This window comes from Aulonocara stuartgranti (genome assembly GCF_965226115.1).
Source record: "Aulonocara stuartgranti genome assembly, chromosome: 23".
In the NCBI taxonomy this organism is placed as follows: domain Eukaryota; kingdom Metazoa; phylum Chordata; class Actinopteri; order Cichliformes; family Cichlidae; genus Aulonocara; species Aulonocara stuartgranti.
Window position 1 is genome coordinate 46,297,439 of NC_138958.1, and position 23,054 is coordinate 46,320,492.

The window sequence follows — 23,054 nt, forward strand, 5'->3', positions numbered from 1 at the left end:
GGTTTTGCACCTTTTCTTACACCCCACACCTTTATCTCTGCAGGCAGACAATTACACCTCCTACTGACTAACTGTACCTCTATAGTTTCCACCTTTTTTCATTACAAACTGCTCTTTTATCTGTCAATTACACTTTCTACAGACCAACTGAACCTCCATAGGCTTTCCACCTTTCTTCTTTACATCCTACTCTTTTATCTCTACATCTCAGAGCCCAACTGAAACCAAGTCCACCTGTATAAAAACACCCTAATCAGAAACCCTGTATTTTTCCTCAGCACTTCACAACTACCGCAAGGTATAGCGTTTGAACTTTTTATTTTTTCGGATCCCAGACACAGCGGTGTGAGGTACTTAGCACACAGTTTGGACATGTAGATAACATCGTTTGTTTGGAACACAGCAGCAGAGAGGTAGAATTCACATGAGTTTAATTTAATCAAACCTCATTTTACGGATCTAAGTGGCTCCTCATCACGAGCCAATTCACCATTTTATTTAAATATCTGAATTTTCGGAATGATGATCCAAGCGGGACACAGAGGCTGCTAGTTTTAACACACCAGAATGCAAATATAAATAAAAGCCTGACTATCCTGAGAGCTGCAGCGACACCGTTCTTTCACACAGATGCCTGGATGTGTGTTGGAGCCGACTTTGCTACCCGCACAGAGCGTTTCTGACCTACGGGCGTTGCTTATACAATAGAGAAAAGCAACAATACAGCGCGTTTCTCTGCTCCAAGACATCCCAGGGCCTTTCACAAGGTAAGCATGTCTGTTATACCCAGAGCATAAATGTCTGTATGTCAGCGCTGATTATTCAAACCCTGTTTAAAATGTGACACATATGTTGTCTGCAAACATTTCCTCTAAATTTGCAAAGTTACTGATTTAAAAATATATTTTCAAATTTTTAGTTGCATGACAAACATATGATAGACTCTTGAGCATATTTATTTATATAGCTACATTCACAATGGTATAACCGTGCTAAATAAAAGATGCCCAAGCACCAATGCACTCTAATGCAAACCTCTAAAAAAAATAAATATTCTTCTTAGGAAGACCAGAGAGCAGGGCATTACAGTAATCAATACGACTGGTAATAAAAGCATGCATCAGCATCTCCGTGTTGGCCCGAGAGAGAATAGGGCGGACTCTGGCTATATTCTTTAGATGATAAAATCCAATTTTGGTTACATGTTTAACATGTGGGATAAAACCAAGCTCAGAGTCAAAAATAACACCCAGGTTTTTCACTTGTAGCGAAGGACATAGTGAAAATGCCTCTAATTTAGACAAGAGTTTCTCTCTCTGAGCCTCAGGACCGGTGCATGGAGGGCTGGGGCCTCTTCTGCCCCCCCAACGGAGACCACGTAGGTAGTCGGAGGCTGTAAGACAGCGGCTCTCTGGAGAAATCTGATATCTCAGGAGGATGACAGGATTCAACCAGAGAAGCTGCTTCATTATAAACGAGGTTTATAACTGAAATCTATGATACACATAAACACCCGTCCATGCACTTAAGTAGTGAGTGAGTATTCACTCCAGTGATGAGCTGTGAGAAAGAAACTGCACACACAGCGATCGGGCGTTATCAGCGACCATAAGATTATTATTGCCAAGCAAGGACCCGCAGCTCGAGCAGGCTGAAGAAATCCTTTAATGCTGATGCAGGCTTCACAGTGTAGAAATGAGAACTCTAAGAAACAAAACAACAGAAGTCATGTATGAAACACAACACAGTTAACATGTGAAGCACTTACAGTTTTTTCTGATGGCTTGAGCACATTTTTTGTAACTATTGGCAATTTTTGCAAAACTCTACACACAAGTAAGAAAACTCTTCACCCAATCAGCAAAACATTGTAGTTTCCTTGTAAAAGCGAATAAGCCTTAACTTAACTGATTAACTCTCCACACCTTTGTAAAAATGGTATTTTTGTGTCCAACAGTTAACACAAGCCATCATCTACTAAGCACACAATGCACCAACTACACACTGATGGTATGAATGAAAAACACATCTGGCTTTTGCTTTCTCTGTGCACAAGGTAGGCCATGTCAGATTGAGCTCATACTTCTGTTATAGATCCATCCAGTGCTACAGATCTTTGTGCAAAGTGACTGTACTCACCGATTCTCATTTCAAAATGTCCTCATGATGCCTGCTACAGTGTAGCAGCTCGAGTTAGGCTGGACCCGTTGGCCAGCTTCCCTCAGGGTCACTCCACGGTTGATGACATGGTCCACTATTGTAGCTCTGATGTCATCAGCAATTCTATTTCTTACTCTTCTTACCCGTCCTCTCCCCCCTCCTCGTCCTCCTCTTGCTCCTCCTTGTCCTTGTCGTCCTCTTCATCCTACTTCTTCACCTCCACGTCCTCTTCCTCGGCCTCCTCTCACTCTTCCTGCTCCCTCCATTGTACTCCACACACAGAGCTTACCTGTATCATAGTGCTTAGGCTGATTGCAAAGTGAACTAATTATCTAAAAAAGCTTTCACATGTGGCAGTGTGCCAGACAGTTGACAAAATAGTGTAAATAATGGCCATAAATGTGTATAGTTTTGCTAGGAGTGCGTTGATCATTTGGAAATTGAGTGCAAAGCAGTGAGTTGTGTTTACAGTTCTGCAAAAAGAGTGCTGTGCAGTGGATTGTAGCTACAGGTTTGCAAAGTGTGTGTTACAAAATGGCAAACTGAGTGCAAAGCAGTGTTTGTGCTTTTAGTTTTGCACACTCAGTGAGTGGTTTTGCTATAAGTATCAATAGTTTTAGGAATTGTGCTGTAAGAATCACAGTTAGGGTTTAAGCATTCAGAAAAACCTGTAATAAACGCACACGCATGCGTCTTCAGCATTACTGGGTTTCTGCAGCTCCTGGTTTCCTGTTTAATACATTCACACAAGCAATCAAACGCTATGAATCGTTCCACAATGTTTGCAGTCACTTTTCTTATCCCTCCTGACTCAAGAGCATAAAGCGATCTACGTTAGCTCTGGGAATTCTGACGGTCGTTCAGTAAATCTTTGTTTAATCTCTTTATTTGCTTTTTGGAGAAGTGAAGGTACAAAAACCTCGTCAATCAAATTTGCTTCGGTGGACAGAAAACAGCCGTTGTAGACTGTTTGGGGTTACCTTTTATAAGTATTGAATTTTCAAAAGTGAAGTCAGTTCTTCTGACCAGGTTCAGACCAGGATGAACACAAGTATGATACTGGACCCACTAGAGAACTGGTCCCAGCTGTGGGTTCACCTCCTCCTGCTGAACTCATAGGACAGACACTAATGTAGCATCACGTTCATCGGTCACTCCTGACCTCCTGTGAAGCATGATGAATGTGTAATTAATGACTTCATTATTTGGGGCATTATTGCTCTAAAAATCATATTAATAGTATTATTATTATTGTGCTTTAGGCTGCACTGATAACGCAGAGGTCTCTTCTTCCTCTGGGCTGTTTAAAGGGCCAGTTTGTCCAAAGCTGTGTATATACCAGCTGCTGTCAGGCTTCAGATGTCTGCATTAGTCCACAGTCCACTGTTTGTAAGCCATTGCTTTACTGCAAAAGTTCCCATCTACTGTAAAGAAATGGAGATAAGCAGGCACATAATATGAAAAGGCATGCTGGAGCTGACTTTGTCTTTTCTGATCCATCGGTTTGTGTGGCTCTTTCCACAGGAGGGACCTAACCCACACTTTATTTACTTATATGATAAGTTTAGTGGAGTGTAGTGCAAAATACACAGTGTTTACTTTTAATTTAACAACATGAAGCTGCATCAAGTTTCCATGGTGACTGCTCAAGAAATTCTGCATTCATAAATAAACATCAGACTGTCAAAAGAGCTCATCTGTGCGAGACCACCGAGCTGAGAGCATTTTCAGGTCCAGATCCCCCGTACGCCATCGTTGGAGAGCAGTTGACGTTTTTCTTCCTGACTTTGATTTGAACACGTTTAAATGGAAAAGAGTCAAGGAATCTATAAGCCTATCAGGGTATGTGACGCTTTTGCTTTTACTGCATTTCAGTAATTTGAAGAATTTGATGTCGTTTTAAAAGTTGACAAACTGAGAATCATTTTAAGTAACAATGACTAAATTGCTATTTCTTTGACAGGTGTTGTTCAACACACCGATTTATGAAACAGCTGTAAAGATCTGCTGGTATCTTCCGGGCTACAAGGCTCAGGTTAGACCCAGATTCATGCAAACCAAAGCTGACAGAAAATATCAGGTCATTTCTGAGGACCTGAGAGTGGTGGTGATTAAATGTCTCCTTTACTTTTAGGTTGCGATAATGACGGAGTTTCTCAGACTTCAGCAGGAAGATCTAATTCCACCGAACCTCACTGCTGAAGATCTGAGAGATCTTTTGGTGGAGAAGAGCAGGGAGACGCTCAGAGAGCAGTGAGTTACTGTCACACCTGAAAGTCTGTTTGTGATGACGTGTAAGTGCTGAGAGAAAACCTCTGCTTTGCTTTCTTTTGAAGGCTGTGGGAGTTTGAGTTAGAGGATTTTGACGAAGAGGAAGCCAAACCTCTTCTAAGGCTGGTAAGACGAGAAAACCCACAAGACTTTTTTTTCATTACGTGCACATAACCTTTACACATAAGCGCACTGTAAATGTGTTTTCTGTTTCAGGTGTGGGCGGTGAACGTCAGCAATAAAATGAGGGACGTTGAATTTGAAGCCAGGTTGCTTCTTCAGTTCCCAGAGGCCGTACCTCCTAAATTTCAGTGAGTCACATGTAACATACAGTTATTAACCCTGTAAGACCCAACCCATCAAAAAACAGCCAGAAAATTCAGATTCTTTGGAACTGAGATGTTTATCAACCCTTTAAACAAAAGCCACACATGAGTTCTTTGCTATGTCATGTTGTGTATGATTTACTTTTATTGTGTATTTATTTTTTGTATCACATTTGATACACTGGGTGTTTTTGGCAACTTTTTGTTAACGACAATGTTAACTTTAGACTAAAAAAGAGTTTTGTCCACAACATTTAGAAATTATAGCAAGTATTGATCATGTTGATGAGATCGAGGTCTCAGAAACTCATGTATGATACAAAGGTGGTTACAGGGTTAACAGTCCAGCTACAGTGTTTCAATATTTAAATGATGCTTTGAATATGTTTAACAGATAACTCTTATCATGTTTTTCTACAGAGCACCTAAACTCCTCAGCGCGGTGAAGGATTACGTTGAAATCCTGAAAAAGAAGCAGCAGGAACAGCCTAACAGCAAACTGCTCACCGCGCAGGAGTTAGTGGTCGAGGTAGTTCCCCGCGTTCTCCAGGGCTTCTGGGAGCTTCCTCCTCGTCCCCTCCTAAACATGGCCTCCCAGAGTCTAAGTATCCTCTCCACCAGTGTCACCAAGGCCACTTTAGATCGTGTCTCCAAGAGCCTCACGGCGATGGAAACACAGGCCGTCTTCACCCGCTCTATCCGAGACGATCTGGTCGACAGCATCCTGACGGAGATTAGACAGAAATTTCCTGAAGAAATTCTGTCTATCCAAGTTGCAAACTTTGCACCCCTGTTGCTGAAGACCATTGCTGATGTAGCAAGGATCCGGATATGTGAAATCTTTGAGCCCCCTTCAAGTCCTGATGTGAAGAGCACAAATGGTGAGCGCTCCTCTGACGGCCTTTCAGTGGCAAATGTTCCACCAGCCGAAGAAGCTCTGTCAGAAAGTGTTGCAGAGCCCGACGTTCCCTGTGAGGAACTTCTTTCTGAAAGGGCATCCAGTCTGAGTACTCGAGACCTTACGATCGAAGGAGCTCTGTCAGAAAGTGTTGCAGAGCCCGACGTTCCCTGTGAGGAACTTCTTTCTGAAAGGGCATCCAGTCTGAGTACTCGAGACCTTATGATCGAAGGAGCTCTGTCAGAAAGTGTTGCAGAGCCCGACGTTCCCTGTGAGGAACTTCTTTCTGAAAGGGCATCCAGTCTGAGTACTCGAGACCTTACGATCGAAGGAGCTCTGTCAGAAAGTGTTGCAGAGCCCGACGCTCCCTGTGAGGAACCCTATGGCGAGTCCAAATCCTGTGTTGAAGGTGAAGATCATATGATCAACGGATCTTGTTCTGAAATTGGGCCGGTTCCTGATGTTCCCTATGAGGAACCTTTTCCAGAACCTGAAGCCAGCATGAAGTCCGGAGACCGTCAGATCAAGAAGAAGAAAAAGGGCTTCTTCAAAAGACTGAGAAGTCTGTTCTGCTGCTGTTGCAGACCAAAAGTCACCGACTGACACTGAAGCTGTGACCCAGTGTTGGTGTTGCAGTAACTCTAAATATGTAAATATGTTCCTTAATGATTGTTCTTCATGTTTTTGGGGGTTTCTTTAGTTTTCAGTGGGATGGGTGTTTTTTCTCCTCCGTGTTCTTTACTTGATTCTTGTTCATAGTTCCTGATTTGTTTTCCTAGTTCTTGTTTCTTAGTTTGTAGTTTCTTGAGTCCACCTGAGTTTCCAGCAATAAAAGCTGCCGATTCAAGTTTCATTCCACGTAAGAGTCCTGTGTTTGGGTCCTACTACCTGCCTGTCACAGCACACCATGACAGAAACTTTATAAACTCATTCATATTTCTACACGAGTCTCCAGCTATGTTAAAGATTTTTTTTCTTTCAAACATTTGTAAGAATCTCTTATGGTTCTCAAAATACTTCCACAAGTCCAGTAAGTGTAGTGCAGTAACATATTGATGGTATTATTTTTAATAATTATTTATTATTTTTAATGCACTTTGAACTGAAACTGGTATATAAAATGTACTTCCTGTAGAAAATGCAGTGTGAATGCTAATAGCTGAATAGCTTGAGTTGAATTTTTATAATTGCTGAAATCTTTGGTGAAAAACATGTTACAGTTTTTGCCCGTTGCTTGAACACATTTTGCAAAACGTCGCTCATTGTGCCAAAACTCTAAACACAAGTAAACATGACACATCAAAATATACCATTCACATCTGTGCCAAACTGAAACTCTGCTGTCAAAACCTAACATTCCTCTGTCAAGATGTAACTCTGTTGACAAAATGACACATACTTGCATCACATGCAGATCAGATCAGGGGGACACACTAGTCTACTTCATATAAAACACTGCAGTCTTTCATTGTCATTGTTTATTCTGAAGGCACATTTTCAGGAGACACAAACAACCAACAAAAGCAAATAGGCCTACTCAATATTGTCCACTGCAGCACCATCAATTCAGATAAAGCAAAGCACAAACATAATACAGTAATAGAAAAAACACTATACTGTACACACAAAAAATCATGACAATTGTGCATACGTGGGCTCATGGATCCCGCCGTCTGTTGGGGTCTGGCCACAGGACCTCATCGACATCGCAAGCAGTGTCTTCTCCCGCTGGGCACCGGGGAAAATATCCTCTTGCATGTCGAAACCATCCATGGATTGCTGTCACCTGAATGTAAATAGAAATATATGTGGTGGCCCCTAGAGACAAAACACGTACAAACTCCAAAGCACATTTCTAGCTTGAACTGAACTTCCAAAACAGAGCTACCTAGAACAGCGGTCCCCAACCCCCGGGCCTCGGACTGGTACCGGTCCGTGAGTCGTTTGGTACCGGGCCGCGAGAGTTGAGGCTCAGGTGTGAAATGTCTGGTTTTCAGGGTTTTTATCGCTTTTCAGCGTTATTTTGTTATCGTTTTTATCATTAACTCGGTTTTCCTGGGTCTTTTCACGTGTGTTATGAATAAATCTTCTTTTTCGGTACCGGTACTAGTTTTATTTTGTTGTATTTATCCGCGACACCTTAAAGGCCGGTCCGTGAAAATATTGTCGGGCATAAACCGGTCGGTGGTGCAAAAAAGGTTGGAGACCGCTGACCTAGATCACGTAAATGACACAATTGAAAGCATGAAAGCATATGTGTATTGTTTGTGTATTTATGCACAAGCATTCATATATATTCAAATCATTAAAAAAAAAAAAGTTCATTTGCCTGTTACTACCACACACCAAATCTGGTCGTTGGTACTTGGTGAACTGAGAGACACAACAGCAGAGGTCACTATTAATGCTATAAAAGAGGCCTTTGCAAGACATGCAGTTGCCGAGACTGTGGTATCGGACAACAGGCCGCAAGTTTCATCAGAACAGTTCAAGCACTTTGCTAAAGAGTACCAGTTCACACATGAAACGAGCAGCCCCAGGTACCCCCAAGCCAACGGGGAGGCAGAACGCGCTGATCGTACCATTAAAGACTTGAGAGGACTGTGACTACAGCAGAGCACTGCTAGCGTGCAGGGCCACCCCACTGGAACATGGGCTCTCACCGGCACAGTTGCTCATGGGGAAACACCTGCGTACCTCTCTGCCACAAGCTGCTGCGAAGCTGGTGCCAAAGTGGCCCGACCTACAGGCTTTTCGCGAGAAGGATGAGGAGGGGAGGCGTGAGCAGGCAAAACACTACAACCGCAGACATAGAGTCAGGACAGAAGGTGTGGATTACTACTGAAGGAACCACTGGAGCAGTAGTTGGACCTGCCAGTGCTCCCAGATCTTATGTGGTAGAGACAGACAGGTTTTCTAAGGAGAAATAGGAGCCACCTCACACCAACAGGGACTGTTACCAGATCTGGTCGAGCGGTGAGACCTCGTGTAAGATTGGATGTGTAATTCTCTGAAGTTATCCATTCAGGCCCTATTCAAAGCTGGCTTAGGCTGTTAGAGATGTTTACAATTATGTGTTTCGTTTAAATGTAAGTGAACAAGTGAGAGATGTGTATCATTTTAACGTTTGATAATGCTCTGCATTCCTGTTCTTGTGAGCTGAGTGAGTCATTATGAAGTATGTCTTTAGCTAAAAGGAGGTGTAGCGGGAGACTACTGTACCCATAAGGCTGTGTGTGTGTGTGTGTGTGTGGGGGGGGGGGGGGGGGGGGGTATGATCTAAATTATAATATTGCTGACTGTCTGAGGCAAAATTTCCCCGAATCGAATCGAATCATGGATTGAATCGATTCGGGCAAGGGCGTCGATTTGGCATGGACGGAGGGGACATGTCCCCACCAATATCCAGCGATTATTGAATTGTCCTCACCAATAATTTGATCTCTTCGAGTAAAGAAAAGCAAACCTGATAGAAAGAAGACAAAAAAAGATCTGTCAACGTCTCATTCAGAGTTAAATTACGTCCTGTACTGGAGTCCTACCTCATGTGACAAATATGGCCAATGTGATTGGCTGAACCTTTCAGGGAGCTCCGTTGAGTTTTAGCAGCGGCAAGCCTGCGCTCCCAGGAGGAGAGGAGGACGGCAGCAAAGAGGAAGAACCTGGATATAAGAAAGTATTTTTCAGAGAAACCTGTAAGTCACTTAAAGCCAAGTTCACTCATAATGTCACGGTCTGGCTGGCAGACCGTGGGGGTGTAGGGAAGGAGGACACAGGCGCGGTGCTCTATGTACAAGCAGTGCGTTTATTTACAGCGATGGACAGACATGACAATAAATCCCGTGCTCTCCCGACTCCCGTGACGTGTCCTCTTCCCAGTGCTAGTGCTCCTGTCTCCGCTTCTCCGTGATGAGCACCCCGTGCTCGCTGTCCTCTCGTCTCCCCGTAACTCCTGGGGACATAAGAGAGAGGAAGCCGTCAGACACACAATAATGCAGCAGACTCAAACTAGGAACTGGTCGAGAGACTGACGTGAAGCCACGCAATGATCCAGCGTCGGAGAGAGCTCCACCACACTCTCAAATAGCTCCTCCGACAGGCCTGATCAGCTGCAGGTGTGGCCAATCACCTGCCAGGGCCACACACACACACACACACACACACACACACACACACACACACACACACACACACACACACACACACACACACGTCTACAAGCAGGGAGAACGAGGGACAGCAATACAAAATACATACATTATAATATTAGTCCATAACTGCTCAGGGTCCTGGGTCTGACACATAAAATGTGTCCGTCACAATAACGTTGCAGGCTATGCTAGGCTTTGGCCCACATCAGTCTAAAACTGTATGTAACCATGAATAACGTGTTTTGGAAACTAACAGCACAACATGCAGCACTGTTAGTTCTCTCAGTCTCAGAGCAGCGTTTCTAATTCTAATCTAAGTGAAGCTGTCAGAGAAAACAGCAGCCTCGAGCAGCCAGGATATTAGTTTACAGAGGCTGTTAGAATTATATGCCTAACGTTAAAATGTTGGTGACACAAGAATTTCATCTTAATGGCACTGACGTATTCATAGGTCATAGTTATGATTTTGCAAATATTCCACCTTGTAGTGCAGTTTGCACAACTTGTTTTAAAAATGCACTCAGCCTACAAACATTACTGATCAGTCAAGATCTGCACAAAGTGACAGACACACTGAAGCAGCTCCACATTTTATTCTTATTGTCATGTATGTCCTATTTGTCAGGTGACAGAAGAAGCAACACAAAGCTCAGAGAGCAATGGTGACACAAGATCACAGGTGGAATTGGATGATGACGCAGAATGAGAAGAGCGAAAGTGGATCGCTAAATGAAACGGATGAACCAGAACTGGTTTGTAAAAATGCTGCAGCTTCAGTGGTGTGGAACTGGTTTAGCTTTTGTCCGTCAGATACACAACAAAGCACTATTTTTGGTAGCGCATGCTAGCGGGCCGTCGTTATTACCGTGTTGTTTGGAAAATACGGCTCACTTAAAATCAATCCTTTGATTTTTCTGAAAGTCGACAGAGCCCCTTATAACCCCGTGTGCCTTATGTATGAACTCTGGTTGTGTTTACTGACCTCGAAACGATTTTATGTGCACGGCGCTCGAAAATCTGTCAGATGTTTCAGTACGACTTTGCTAAGCTACCACCGCTTGATGGATTGTCGGAGCGTTACGGCTGTCGTAGGCAGGAGCCTCGCGGAGTGAGCCATGTCTCCGTGACGACCAGGACACAGCAGTCACGGATGATTGGCTGTGAGAAGTAGGTTCAGTTCGTCCATTTTGTTGACGACCGACCGTGCGCTGGTCAGAAAGATGCTCGGGAGCGGTGGTTTGAAAGGCTGCTTCTTTAGCCTGGCCAGCAGGCCCGACAGGCATCCCCGCTTTTGTTTGCGTTCCTTCCGCCGCCTGCGTTTCTTGGCAGAGCCGATAACAATCCACGGAGCACCCGATGTTCTCGCTATCTCCGGGGGGATGTTGTGCACCCTCTGATAATCACTGGTAATGGGGATCTGGCTGTTATATCCGATCTTGCATAATTCCAGATGGTTGTAGGAAAATTTGGCTTCACAATAAGGAAAACAAAAGAAGAAGAAAAAGTGGAGAAACAAAAAAGAAAGGCACCCAAGTGGAGAGCATAGAGCCGCTGCGTCTGTGCGCGCCGCCATCTAGTATACTTCTTCTAGTACACAGCCTGGAGGTGTGTTTGGGGTCATTGTCCTGTTGAAAACTGGTCCCTAAATGCAATTTCTCAACGAGAAGTTTGGGCTCGGGTGAGTCTGCGTGCTGAAGATATCTACCTATTCGGAACCATGGTAACAGGGTTCTGGCTGATCGGAGCTGGCTTGAGAAAGCGGAACCGGCTGTTCAAAACCCCACAAGGCTGCCCGCTGGGATTGGAACGATGGGAGAGGCGTGAGTTTCTCAAAATGGGCTCATTGAGTCAGCACGGATAAGATCTTGGAGAGGCTACGGCTGCTGTGAATACTCAGAATAAGATCTCTGACTGCAGACTGGATACATCTCGGAAAGGCTCGCTCGGAATAACATCTCTGGGCACAAATTGGATGACATCTCGGGGAGGCACACTGCCGTGAGTTCTCAGAATCGAATCCCCCCTGCCATCCAGGATGGAGGGCAGGGGGGTGCCGCTCAAGAACCAGGAAACGGGCAGGGAAAATCATCACAGACCCCTCACACCCTGCACACAGACTTTTTGATCTGCTGCCCTCTGGCAGACGGTACAGAAGCCTGCAGACCAGGACCACCCGACACAGGAACAGTTTCTTTCCCCTCGCCATCTCCCTTCTTAACACTTGACCTGTCACACTGCTCCCACTGCCAGACTGCAGCTGCACCTTATGTACATTTGTAGTATTCACTCCACCTCATTCATTTCTGTATTTTATGTATATACGTTTAGATTCGTTATTTATAGTTGCTGTTGTGGATAAGGCGTAGCTTTGGGTCACGTGGTGTCGGTAATAGTGATTGCTATATCATCTGTTCACGTCCTGAGGGAATTTTTGTGAATGAGTGGGTGATGGGGGAAGTCGACTTTTGCTGACCGCTCAAGCTTGGAATGTTTTAATCACTGTTTTTCTACGGATTTTAAGGATTTGATAACAAATAAAGGAGTTTTAACCTGGAACTTTGACTTACGTTTTAAACAGCGGGCGCGTCAACATTATTCCCCTATTCAGCTGCTCGGCGACTCAAAGGCTTGACAGTCGCCAATAGTTGCTTTACACAGCTTTGTGTATGTATGTGTAATGTGTGTATATAGACACGTGTGTGTGTGTGTGTGTGTGTGTGTGTGTGTGTGTGTGTGTGTGTGTGTGTGTGTGTGTGTGTGTGTGTGTGTGTGCGAGTGTGTGTGTGTGTGTGTGTGTGTGTGTGTGTCCTCACAGAAGGAAGGTCACAGCAGGAGCTTTTCTCGAACGCATTTCCAATCAGTTTTTTACAAGAAGTGTGGCTCATACAACGGTATAAATGTATTCTTTGTGATACTTTATAAATATGAACCTCTAAAGATTTTGAGTTCATGCACATTGTGAAACAAGAATCTAAATATTTGTGTCACAATGATTTCTATAAAAGCATTTTGTTTATGGGGATAATGTGACAAATCTTTTGTGACCCTATTAATGATCAGTGATAATTGAAGAGGAACCCTGGCTCGGGACATTTTCATGACAAGTGTCAGCGCAGACATCTACTAACGAGAGAACATGTTTTATCATCATAAACACGGTGATGTGAAGCATCGTTAAAGTGTCACTTCCGTAATGTTGACTCATGTTTTTAATAATGACTTTAAAACACTCATTTCTGTGGTTTATTTTAAGTTTACAGAATATAACATGTGGTAAGACGACGAGTTTTACTTCTCACTGTCCGTGTTATGTGTATCTATTTATCATGTATGCTACTTTGCCGACAATGTTTCATTGTGTTCATGAAATAAACCAGACTTTCACTGTCTGCATCTTTTACTGTTTTCTGCTTTTGTTCCAAGTTTGACAAACCTACAGATATCCAGAGTTAACTCACTAACAATGTGGAGCAGTCTCAGTGTATTTAGCTGCTTTTTCCCTGAACACAACCAACTGAGAGAAACGCCTGTAGGCCTCACTTTGGTCATTTTGAACGCTGAAGGAGATTTGTTCCATAGACACCTTATACTAGTGTTTCCTGCACTACTATGTTCTATTTAAATCCAGATTCCTTTTATAGTTTGCAGTGAAATTTGTTAAACCGTTGCTTAATGGGACAGAAGTACAAGTCACTCTTTACTAACACATTTATAGATTAGTTTATTGCTGAACGACACAGCTGGCAGTCTCACACACTCTTTAGGTTTTTCAACTTTTGTGTGTAATGGTTTAGTCTATTTTTAGTCCTGCTTTTGCTTTGAGCAGTCTGTTTTTATTTTGTCTCGCGAGTGTGTGTTTTTCAAACCAGATCCTCCTCAGTTTGATTTTGTTACCACAAACTTTGTGTGAAGTTCACAACAGAGGTAAAGAGATTTAAACACACCAGTTTAAGGACGCAGCGATTGGACCAGCTGCACAGGGCTGGTGAAGCAGAGAGTGTCGGGGAGATGTGCAACAGAAGCAGAGGGAACATTTTACTAGATGATAAATGGCACATTTAGGTGATTAAGGATTTGTTGACAAGATTAAAAGACACGTCCGTCAGAGTTCAACAACATTACAGTTTGATTAAATAAAAAGTTTTTAAACTACACAAGGTTCATTTTCTCCTCTGATAGTAAGCATATTAAACAGGTCAAGAAAGAAAGAGTATAAAGAAAAATAGTAAATGTGTCTAATTAAACTCTTCCTGTGAACCTTATATCATCCTTTAATATGTTCGGTGTTACAAACTTGAAGAAGCACAGAAAAGATCATCAGACATTAATCTAATCAGTTTTCAGCCTTCATTCATATTGAAAAGTTGAAATCTTCCCTGCTAGACCCAAGTGCAGCGTTTAACACCGTTGGCCAGAACATTTTATTACAGCTATTATTAAATGGAGAGTCCTCTTCACACACTGAGGTTAATTATGAAGCTCCACAGGCTTCTGTGCAAAGACCAGTTCTGTTTACATTATACGTGCTTTAGAAGACATAGCATACATTTTCACTGCTATGCATATGATACCCGCTTTTATTGGTTAAACTGCCAGGATGTCTTAGACACATAATGAGCTTTAATTTTCTGCTTCTAAGTTCAGATAAAACTGAGGTTATTGTAACGGGGCGTAAAAATCTTAGAAACACTGTGGCTAACAAGATCCTTACTCTGGATGGCATCGCCTTAAGCCGCCTGTTGCAGTCATTTGGCACATTATAAGTCAAATTGAAGCACACGATCCCAAAGCACAACATCAACATTTATTTATATACAAAAATGAAAATTCTTTTTACAGAAAAGAATTGTAACTTCACAATATTGCATTAAGATGAGCAGACAGATTTTAATCTCAGCATCGTGCACACAGATTTTTCAGGACACTGGAAGAGTTCCTGCCGTGGATTTAGATGTTAGTGTTGTGTGGATGATCCCATTCTGTGATCTTTGTGTTACTAACACTGATGCTTTTACACTTTAGGACCCTCGAGACCTCTGCTGCTCAGCCGTCCTGATCGCTGCCTCCACTTTAACCAGAGGCTGTAACCTCTGATCATTTCACCTGCACCGGCAGTAAAACTCTTCTCCACAACCAAACGTGCCATAAACCCGTCACAGCTTCATCATCAGCTCAGTCTCAGCAACATGCAGACGACCGAGCAGCAGAAACTCTGCAGGGAACGTCTGAAGTCTGTTCTTCAGTTTTCCCAGCTCACTGTTTATTGAACATGAGACAGAAAAATAACTTCACCTTTAATGTGAAACTTTTATCGCCTGTGACATGTTTGCAGGAAGTCTTCGTGCTGTGATTTAGTGTCACAGCCATAAATATCACACAAGGTAAAAACTACAAGTCCCAGCATCCTCTGTGTTTAGGGAGGAGCAGTGAAAGTGAAAGTGTTGATCCTCCGTTCAGAGCAGCAGGAGGAGGAAGGTGGAGCTGAGGCAGGTGAGTGTTAACATGAATATGTTTCTTCTTATGACATAAAATAATTCCACGCTGTTCGTGTCTGTGGGTGAAACGTGAGGCCGGTCGGCTCCTCTGAGCGCTGGTTTCCTGTAAGTAGAGAGGAAGTGAGTTTAGCTGAGAGAGCAGGAGGAGAGTGAGAGCTGTGCTGAGGCAGCTGAGTGTTAACACCGCTCTGACATTACTGTGTCTCTGTGGCGGGAACAACAGGCTCCGTCAGTGGAGGCAAAAATAATCAGACTTTGGTTTTTCAAAGGAAACTACTTTATGTTGGGAGAAGCCGCGCGCTCATTGGATAACGACTTGTCAATCTCAAGTTATTAGCCAATGAGCGCGCAGGTTCACAGTAAGACCCGCCCTTATCACGACGGGTTTTAAAACTAAAATGGCGACAGAAACTCTGTGAGTGGAGTTCAGGCTGACTTTATGAAAGTGCGACGTTTGAGCCACTTCCTGTTCTCAGTCCCGGCGTCCTGATCACCGAGGTTTCTGTTGCTCTGATATCTGATATTGATTATATCGGTAAACAGGCTGTAGGCAGAAACATCAGGTCTGATCTGAAAATCCCTTCAGAAACAAACTTTAAGAGTTTTATGTCCGTGAGGCTGTAAAACTGTAACGTGTCCTGTGATCTATAAACACTCTGTGATGAATAATCTGAAGTCATTTTGAGCCTGACAGTAGTTTCCTGTCACAGAGCAGAAGCTGCAGGCAGTTTTTGGCACCTTTATATTTAATTTATTCCAAAATAAATCAATAAAGGTAGAAAAGAACTCTCAGTGACATTAAAAATCTATTTTTAAAGACAGATGTGACCAAGTGCAACAAATATAAGATGAGATGTTTACAGATATTTGAAGTATTGATCATATGTAGAACACAGAGCAGGTCCAATAACAGAGTCATGCTGCTCACAAACAGCAGTTTGGTTTCATGAGCTCACTTCCTGCAGTGATCCTCAGCTTCTCTCCAAAGGAGCCGTAACATGTGGGCTCCTCACCATGATGATGATCCCAAACACACGGAGTTCCTTCATCCACCTGATCATGTACTTATTAAATAATGTGATGGTTTTGGTGTTTTTTAAAGACTTTGAGCCTCTAAAATAACTGGTTTGGACTTTAGGGCCAAAGCTCCAACATTAGAAAGCCGTCAGTGTGATGCTTCCAGTACAACAGCACCTCTGAGTGTGTGTGTTTACCTCTCAGACTAACTCCACCCTGACATCAAGAAGATGGAGGAAGAGGACGGAGCAGCATCCAGCTGTGTGTCTGTGAGGAGTGACGGAGTTACACAAACACCTCCACCTTACAGTCATGGACCTGCAGCAATAATGTAAGAACACTACTAACTTTATTAGTCATTTCAACATAACCATGACAGAATCATTGATCTGTGATTGGTTCAAACTGTTTGATCTGAGTTTGATTTTTATTGACTTGTTTTCTTGCTAAGATCTGAACTCTGTAAGTTTAAGTGAAGTCAGTGCAGCAGAATCAGAGAGAAGAGCTGAGAACAAACTGAGTTCATTCAGAGACAGAAAAACTGGATGATGATTGGCTGACCTGTCAGCGTTATGAGGCAGACACAATATCACAGAGGGATCAGCTGATCATATGGCTGTCAGAGAGAACTGATCAGTTATTGATGTTTGTGTTTGCAGAGGTCAGAGGTCACAGTCTCCAGCATCCAGCTGTGTGTCTGTGAGGAGTGACTGGTCCAAAGAAAAAGTTCCTCCACACTTCAGTGATGAACCTGCACCAACAATGTTCTTCAATCATGGAGCTCAGCTGACCATGTAAGAGAGCTGCTGACTCAGAGTTCAAAGGTTGTTTCTATAAATGTGTTCTACCAGTGACATCATAACTTAACCTAACACTGGTCTGTGTATGAAGTATCATTTAGTGGCAGTTGTTAAAGTTGTATAATGATGATGCTAGTTTGGGGTGTATTTTCCTGCTGATGCAAATGCATCTACTTTGCCCTTTGTCTGGTGCTTTGGACAAAGACGTCCAATGAAACTCAGAACAACACAGTTTGCACCACCAGCAGGCAGAGGAAGTGGCTGACATCCAGAAATCCTACCAGTGGCTGAACAAAGCTGGACTGAAAGACAGCACAGAGGCACTAATCATGGCAGCACAGGAACAAGCTCCGAGCACAAGACCCATAGAGCCCGGGGTCTACATGGCTCTTTTTGGGGGGGTTGTGTTGTATTAATAGTGACTTTGTTTCTTTGGACCTGACCAAAATCTTTTGTTTTTCAGTTCAGTTGCAACATTGACTAACACTAATGCAGGGGTCGGCAACCTGCGGCTCTTTAGTCCTTACAGTGCGGCTCCTCGTGGTTTGGGAAAATAAATTAGAAGTATTTAGCTGAAGTGTATTTTATTTATGTTCTTTTTTAACTTGTAGTTCTAAATTGGAAGATTATTGTGATATTGAAATATAAAAATAAAATTATATTTTTTTATTTTTTCATTGTTCAAATAAGCGTCACACTCGTGGAAGCCGGTGTACCCGCCGAAACGCCGTGCATTTATCGAGACTTTCAGCCCCAGGTAGGCCAATTATGGATCTTCGGATCCACATTATGTCAGCAGCTGTTCTCCACCGTGAACTACGTTAAAAACAAACACCGCTCACGCCTCACAGACGACAGCTTACAGTCCTGTAAAGATGAAAGTGACTTCGTACAGCCCCGACCTGCAGACGCTGTGCGCAGAGGTTCAGGAGCAGAAGTCCCGTTGTAAACATATCACGACAGACCCGACGATGTTTGCATGAACACGCTTTTCAGCTTCTCTTTATTGACCACTTTTCACACACGGTTGCTGTACGCACACAGCCGGCTGTAGCTTTGCAGCTCACAGCCCGACACACACCAACACAACAGCACAGACGTTAAGGCGGCGAGGCGTGATTGCGGGTGCCGCTCAGGTGCGTCTGCCTCCCCTGCAGCGGCGCTGCAGACCACGCCCCGCCACACACATTAACCAGGTAAAATACATATTTAGGCAGAATTTTGCAAATATCTATTTTTCATCTTTCAGCAGCATAGAGCTTTTTTTCCAATTATTTTTTAAAAGTCAGGTCAAGGCTCCAAAAGCCCAAAGGAGATATAAGGGTGGCGGCTCACAGCAGTTTTTGTTTGCTACATCATTTTAGTTCAGCTGGGTGTCTTTCCTTTGGTTATATTTCTTTAAGAGTTCAAATGTGTTCATTACATAAATAACCTGTAATTTTCTCTGTAGCACTTCATGGATTTCATAAGCAACACACCTTAGTTGTTCACACAAAGCATAAAGGTAAAAAACAGTATATACAGTGTTATCTTCATTCTAGATGTCAAAAAGTATTTGTGGCTCCCAGTGTTTTCTTTTGCGTGGAAACTGGCTCCAAATGGCTCTTTGGGTCCTGAAGGTTGCTGACCCCTGACCTAATGGTATATTTTTTTTAGCTGGATCGTTCTATAAAAACATGAATCAAATCTGAGAAAAGTTTCCACCTGACCTGTTGAATGTTATTGAAGCCAGAAGTTTGCCTTCATACTGTGTTTCTTGCATGCCTTTTGTGGTGTACTAATTGATGTGAAATGAATGCAATGTGGTTGTGTTTGCAGAGGTCAGAGGTCACAGTCTCCAGCATCCAGCTGTGTGTCTGTGAGGAGTGACTGGTCCAAAGAAATAGTTCCTCCACAGTTCAGTGATGAACCTGCAGCAACAATGTTCTTCAATCATGGAGCTCAGCTGACCATGTAAGAGAGCTGCTGACTCATTTACGGGTGTTTGAAATTCTGTGACCACTTTGTAATTTTAGTTTATATTTTAAAAGTGTTTTTATTTGTAGTTGCCTGTATTTTTATTACACTGTGTGTAACTTGGTGGTTTGTGCTGTTTGGGATTGTTTTGGTGTATTTGTGTCAGAACATCAGATAAATGATTTCATCACATTTTAAAAGAAAGTATCAGGATAATAATCTGAACTGAGTCATCAGAAATAGAAAGATGGTCTCAACAGGCCACTGAGCTGATCTCCAAAGAAATGCAGAAGATTGAAGAGTCCGAGGCTGTTTATTTGTCACAGGCATCGTCATACACGTACAACACAGTGAAATGTGCTGAGCTGCTCCTGTGACTGGACAAAACATTATAAACAATCATTAAATGAAATAATGAAACATTGTGCAGATGTAATGTTAAAGTGCTTTGTGCCACATTAGCACAGCATGTACTGACAGAGCAGTGCAAGCAGAACAAAGCAAATGAGCAAAGTGATGTAAACAGAGTAACTGAACAGAGTGAGCAGAGTAATATCAGCAGTAATGAAGCAGCAGGATCAGTGTAGCAGCGTGTGACGTCATAATGAATCAGGTATGATCTGAAATATGACAGTGAGACAAGAACATGATGTAAGGTCCTGTTTAAACCCTGATGGTGATGCTATGAGGGGAGCATGTTCTGATTTAGGACTTGGATGGTCTGAGGATAGAAGCTCCTCTCTGTTTGTGTCCTGATGGTGCAGAAGCTTCTGCCTGATTGTAGAAGGAGCTGAAGCCAGCATCATCCCAGAGGTGAAGCTCCTCTGTGTGCAGACCTGAGGTCAGATTCCTCCAGGCTGATGTTCAGGATCTACAGAAACGTGTGGTTGTAGTTATTGCTGCACTGTGTGCTGACAGCAGATACTCAGAACAAAGCGCTGCACACGTGTTCTTTACAAACATCTGTACATATCAAATATGGATCATGGCAGTGAATGAACACGTTTCTGTCATTTGTTTCATTGGCTTCTTTTTTCTGCCTGTGTTCATGTGATTAATGTCTAACACATAAACAGGTTTGTAATCAAACATCACATCATCAGGGAGCATCATGAAACAAAGTTACTGCTGGAGGCTGAACTCAATTTGGTGGCAATGTTCAAAAATATCACTCAGATCATTTCAAAGCTTTTAGTTCTTCTTCTTCACTTCTGTAAAAGAATAGAAAGGAAATCAGAACCCAGAAGTTCACTTCCTGATGACTGAACTCTTTCAAAATAAAGCTGAAAGCTCTGAATGTGACACTGCTGCTCCACCACAGTTTTTAGAGGAGGTCAAAGGTCAGTTGAAAGTGATGGATCCCAAACTTCCAGTACATCTAGTGAAGGACATAATCAGCTCTGTGATGAAGGCTTTTACTGTGGAGTTTGTAGGCTGATCACTCTGTGTTTAATAAGACAGGCAGGAACAGCAAAGGAAACTTGGATTCTGAACTCAAACACAAGTTTCTCCACTTTGACTTTTCTCTGTGACCATCAGAGCTTCTGCACAGTGTCATCAAATCTGGATGTTTGTCACTGACAGTCAATGATTTTAGTGATAAAGAAATGTGTTCACAGAGGGAGGAAGAGGAAGAGGAGTGGTGTCTGTGAGGAGGAGCAGCTGTCCTGCTGTGCTTTGTGTCAGGACGTCCTGAAGGATCCAGTCTCTACCAGCTGTGGACACTGGTTCTGCAGACAGTGCATCTCCTCATACTGGGACCAGTCTGCTTCATCAGGAGACTGGTCCTGTCCCCAGTGTGGAGAAAGATCCAGAAGCAGAGCTGGACTGCAGACAGCCAGTCAGAGCAGCTGTGTACAAAGTAAGACTGAACATCTGTCTGCTGATGGACTCATTTCTGAAAACTGGACTTCTTGTTGTTGTTCAGACATTGAAGAGTTTTCTTTCTGTTTTTCTTTCTTTCAGCAGATGTTGGTCTGCAGGAGGTTTTAGATGAACATAAGATCAGTCTGAGGAGGAGATGTGAACGTGTGACTGAAGGAAGTGATGAAACAGGAAGTAGAACCCTCCTCAACAGGATCTACACTGAGCTCTACATCACAGAGGGACAGAGTGAAGAGGTTCATAGCCAACATGAGGTGAGGCAGCTGGAGACAGCTTCCAAGATGGACGCCCTCCATGACACTCCAATCAGGTGCCAGGACATCTTTAAAGCCTTACCTGACCAACAGAGACCCATCAGAGTGGTTCTGACCAACGGCGTGGCTGGTGTTGGAAAAACCTTCTCAGTGCAGAAGTTCACTCTGGACTGGGCAGAGGGCTTGGAGAACCAACATGTCAGTGTGGTGGTTCTGCTTTCATTCAGGGAGCTGAACCTGATCAGAGAGGAGCAGTACAGTCTTCTGGAGCTGCTCCATGTTTTCCATCCAACACTACAGAAGGTCACAGCAGAGAAGCTGGCTGTCTCTCAGCTTTTGTTCATCTTTGACGGCCTGGATGAAAGCAGACTTTCATTGGATTTCACCAACAGGAAGCTGCTGTCTGATGTCACACAGAAGTCATCAGTCAGCCAGCTGCTGACAAACCTCATCCAGGGGAATCTGCTTCCCTCGGCTCTCGTCTGGATAACTTCCCGACCTGCAGCGGCCAATCAGATCCCTCCTACATGTGTTGACAGGCTAACAGAAGTACGAGGCTTCACTGACGCCCAGAAGGAGGAGTACTTCAGGAGGAGATTCAGTGATGAAGAGCTGTCCAGCAGAATCATCTCCCACATGAAGACATCCAGGAGCCTCCACATCATGTGTAGAATCCCAGTCTTCTGCTGGATCACTGCTACAGTTCTGGAGCACATGTTGACTACAGAGCAGAGAGGAGAGCTGCCCAAGACCCTGACTGACATGTACTCACACTTCCTGCTGGTTCAGACAAAGAGGAAGAAGAACAAGTACCACGAGGGACATGAGACGAGTCCACAGGAGCTGACGGAGGCTGACAGGGAAGTTCTTCTGAAGCTGGGGAGGCTGGCGTTTGAACATCTGGAGAAAGGAAACCTCATGTTCTACCAAGAAGACCTGGAGCAGTGTGGTCTGGATGTGACAGAGGCCTCGGTGTACTCAGGAGTTTGTACAGAGATCTTCAAAAGAGAGTGTGTGATCTTCCAGAAACCAGTCTACTGCTTTGTTCATCTGAGCATCCAGGAGTTTCTGGCTGCAGTCTACATGTTCCACTGTTTCACCAACAGGAAGTCAGAGGTGCTGAAGGACTTCTTGGGAAAAAAATACAAAGAGTCATCTCTGGATGATTTTTTGATGGAAACACTAATAAAATCCTTCAGGAGTAAAAATGGTCGTCTGGACCTGTTTGTTCGCTTCCTTCATGGCCTCTGTCTGGAGTCCAACCAGAGACTCTTAGGAGGTCTGCTGGGTCAGACAGAGAACAGTCCAGAAACCATCCAGAGAGTCATCAAGAATCTCAAAGAAAGGAAGACAAAATCCTCTCCTGACAGAAGCATCAACATCTTCCACTGTCTGATGGAGATGAACGACATCTTATTATCTCAGGAGATCCAAGAGTTCCTGAAGTCAGAGAACAAATCAAAGAAACTCTCTGAGATCCACTGCTCAGCTCTGGCCTTCATGCTGCAGATGTCAGAGGAGGTTCTGGATGAGTTGGACCTGAAGAAGTACAACACAACAAAGGAGGGACGACAGAGACTGATCCCAGCTGTGAGGAACTTCAGAAAGGCTCGGTGAGTCCAGATGTGATCATTAATATTATCAGTTGGTGATAGTTTAGTTACTCAGTCATAAACTGCAATCATTTCTTATTTGAGGTCACACTAGGGCTGCCACAAACGATTATTTTTGTGATTATTTGACTAATCAGATCAAAAATAAAACATACAGCTTATTGCACCAGCATGCATCTGCTGTTATATAACTATCATTAGCTTACAGCTTAGAGTTTTTAAGGTATGT

General features: G+C 43.4%; 3 protein-coding genes and 1 long non-coding RNA gene across 4 annotated transcripts in view; 3 read left to right on the plus strand and 1 right to left on the minus strand.

Moving 5' to 3' along the window:
- The window catches only part of LOC309701482 (uncharacterized protein), a 2,150,955-nt gene that overhangs the window by 1,706,287 nt on the left and 421,614 nt on the right, over positions 1-23,054 (plus strand). The gene's annotated exons all lie outside the window — the stretch shown is intronic.
- LOC309701609 lies at positions 9,081-10,942 on the minus strand. The gene is made up of 3 exons (XR_014275169.1): positions 9,688-10,942; positions 9,198-9,607; positions 9,081-9,121 (listed from the first exon to the last, which is right to left on the minus strand). It is a non-coding gene; the product is annotated as an uncharacterized lncRNA (long non-coding RNA).
- Positions 16,430-19,075, plus strand: LOC309700296 (uncharacterized protein; the record flags this gene model as incomplete). Its single annotated transcript, XM_082523783.1, has 3 exons — positions 16,430-16,649; positions 16,978-17,112; positions 18,937-19,075. Exons 1-3 carry the CDS (start codon positions 16,549-16,551, stop codon positions 19,073-19,075), a joined length of 375 nt encoding a protein of 124 aa, XP_082379909.1. The 5' UTR covers positions 16,430-16,548.
- The window catches only part of LOC309700301 (NACHT, LRR and PYD domains-containing protein 12-like), a gene marked incomplete at its 5' end in the record, with an annotated part of 51,957 nt that continues 49,564 nt past the window's right edge, over positions 20,662-23,054 (plus strand). Inside the window, 2 exons of the mRNA XM_082523798.1 lie at positions 20,662-20,935; positions 21,040-22,825. Coding sequence (XP_082379924.1) covers positions 20,662-20,935; positions 21,040-22,825 — 2,060 coding nt within the window. The remainder of the gene's footprint in view (positions 20,936-21,039; positions 22,826-23,054) is intronic.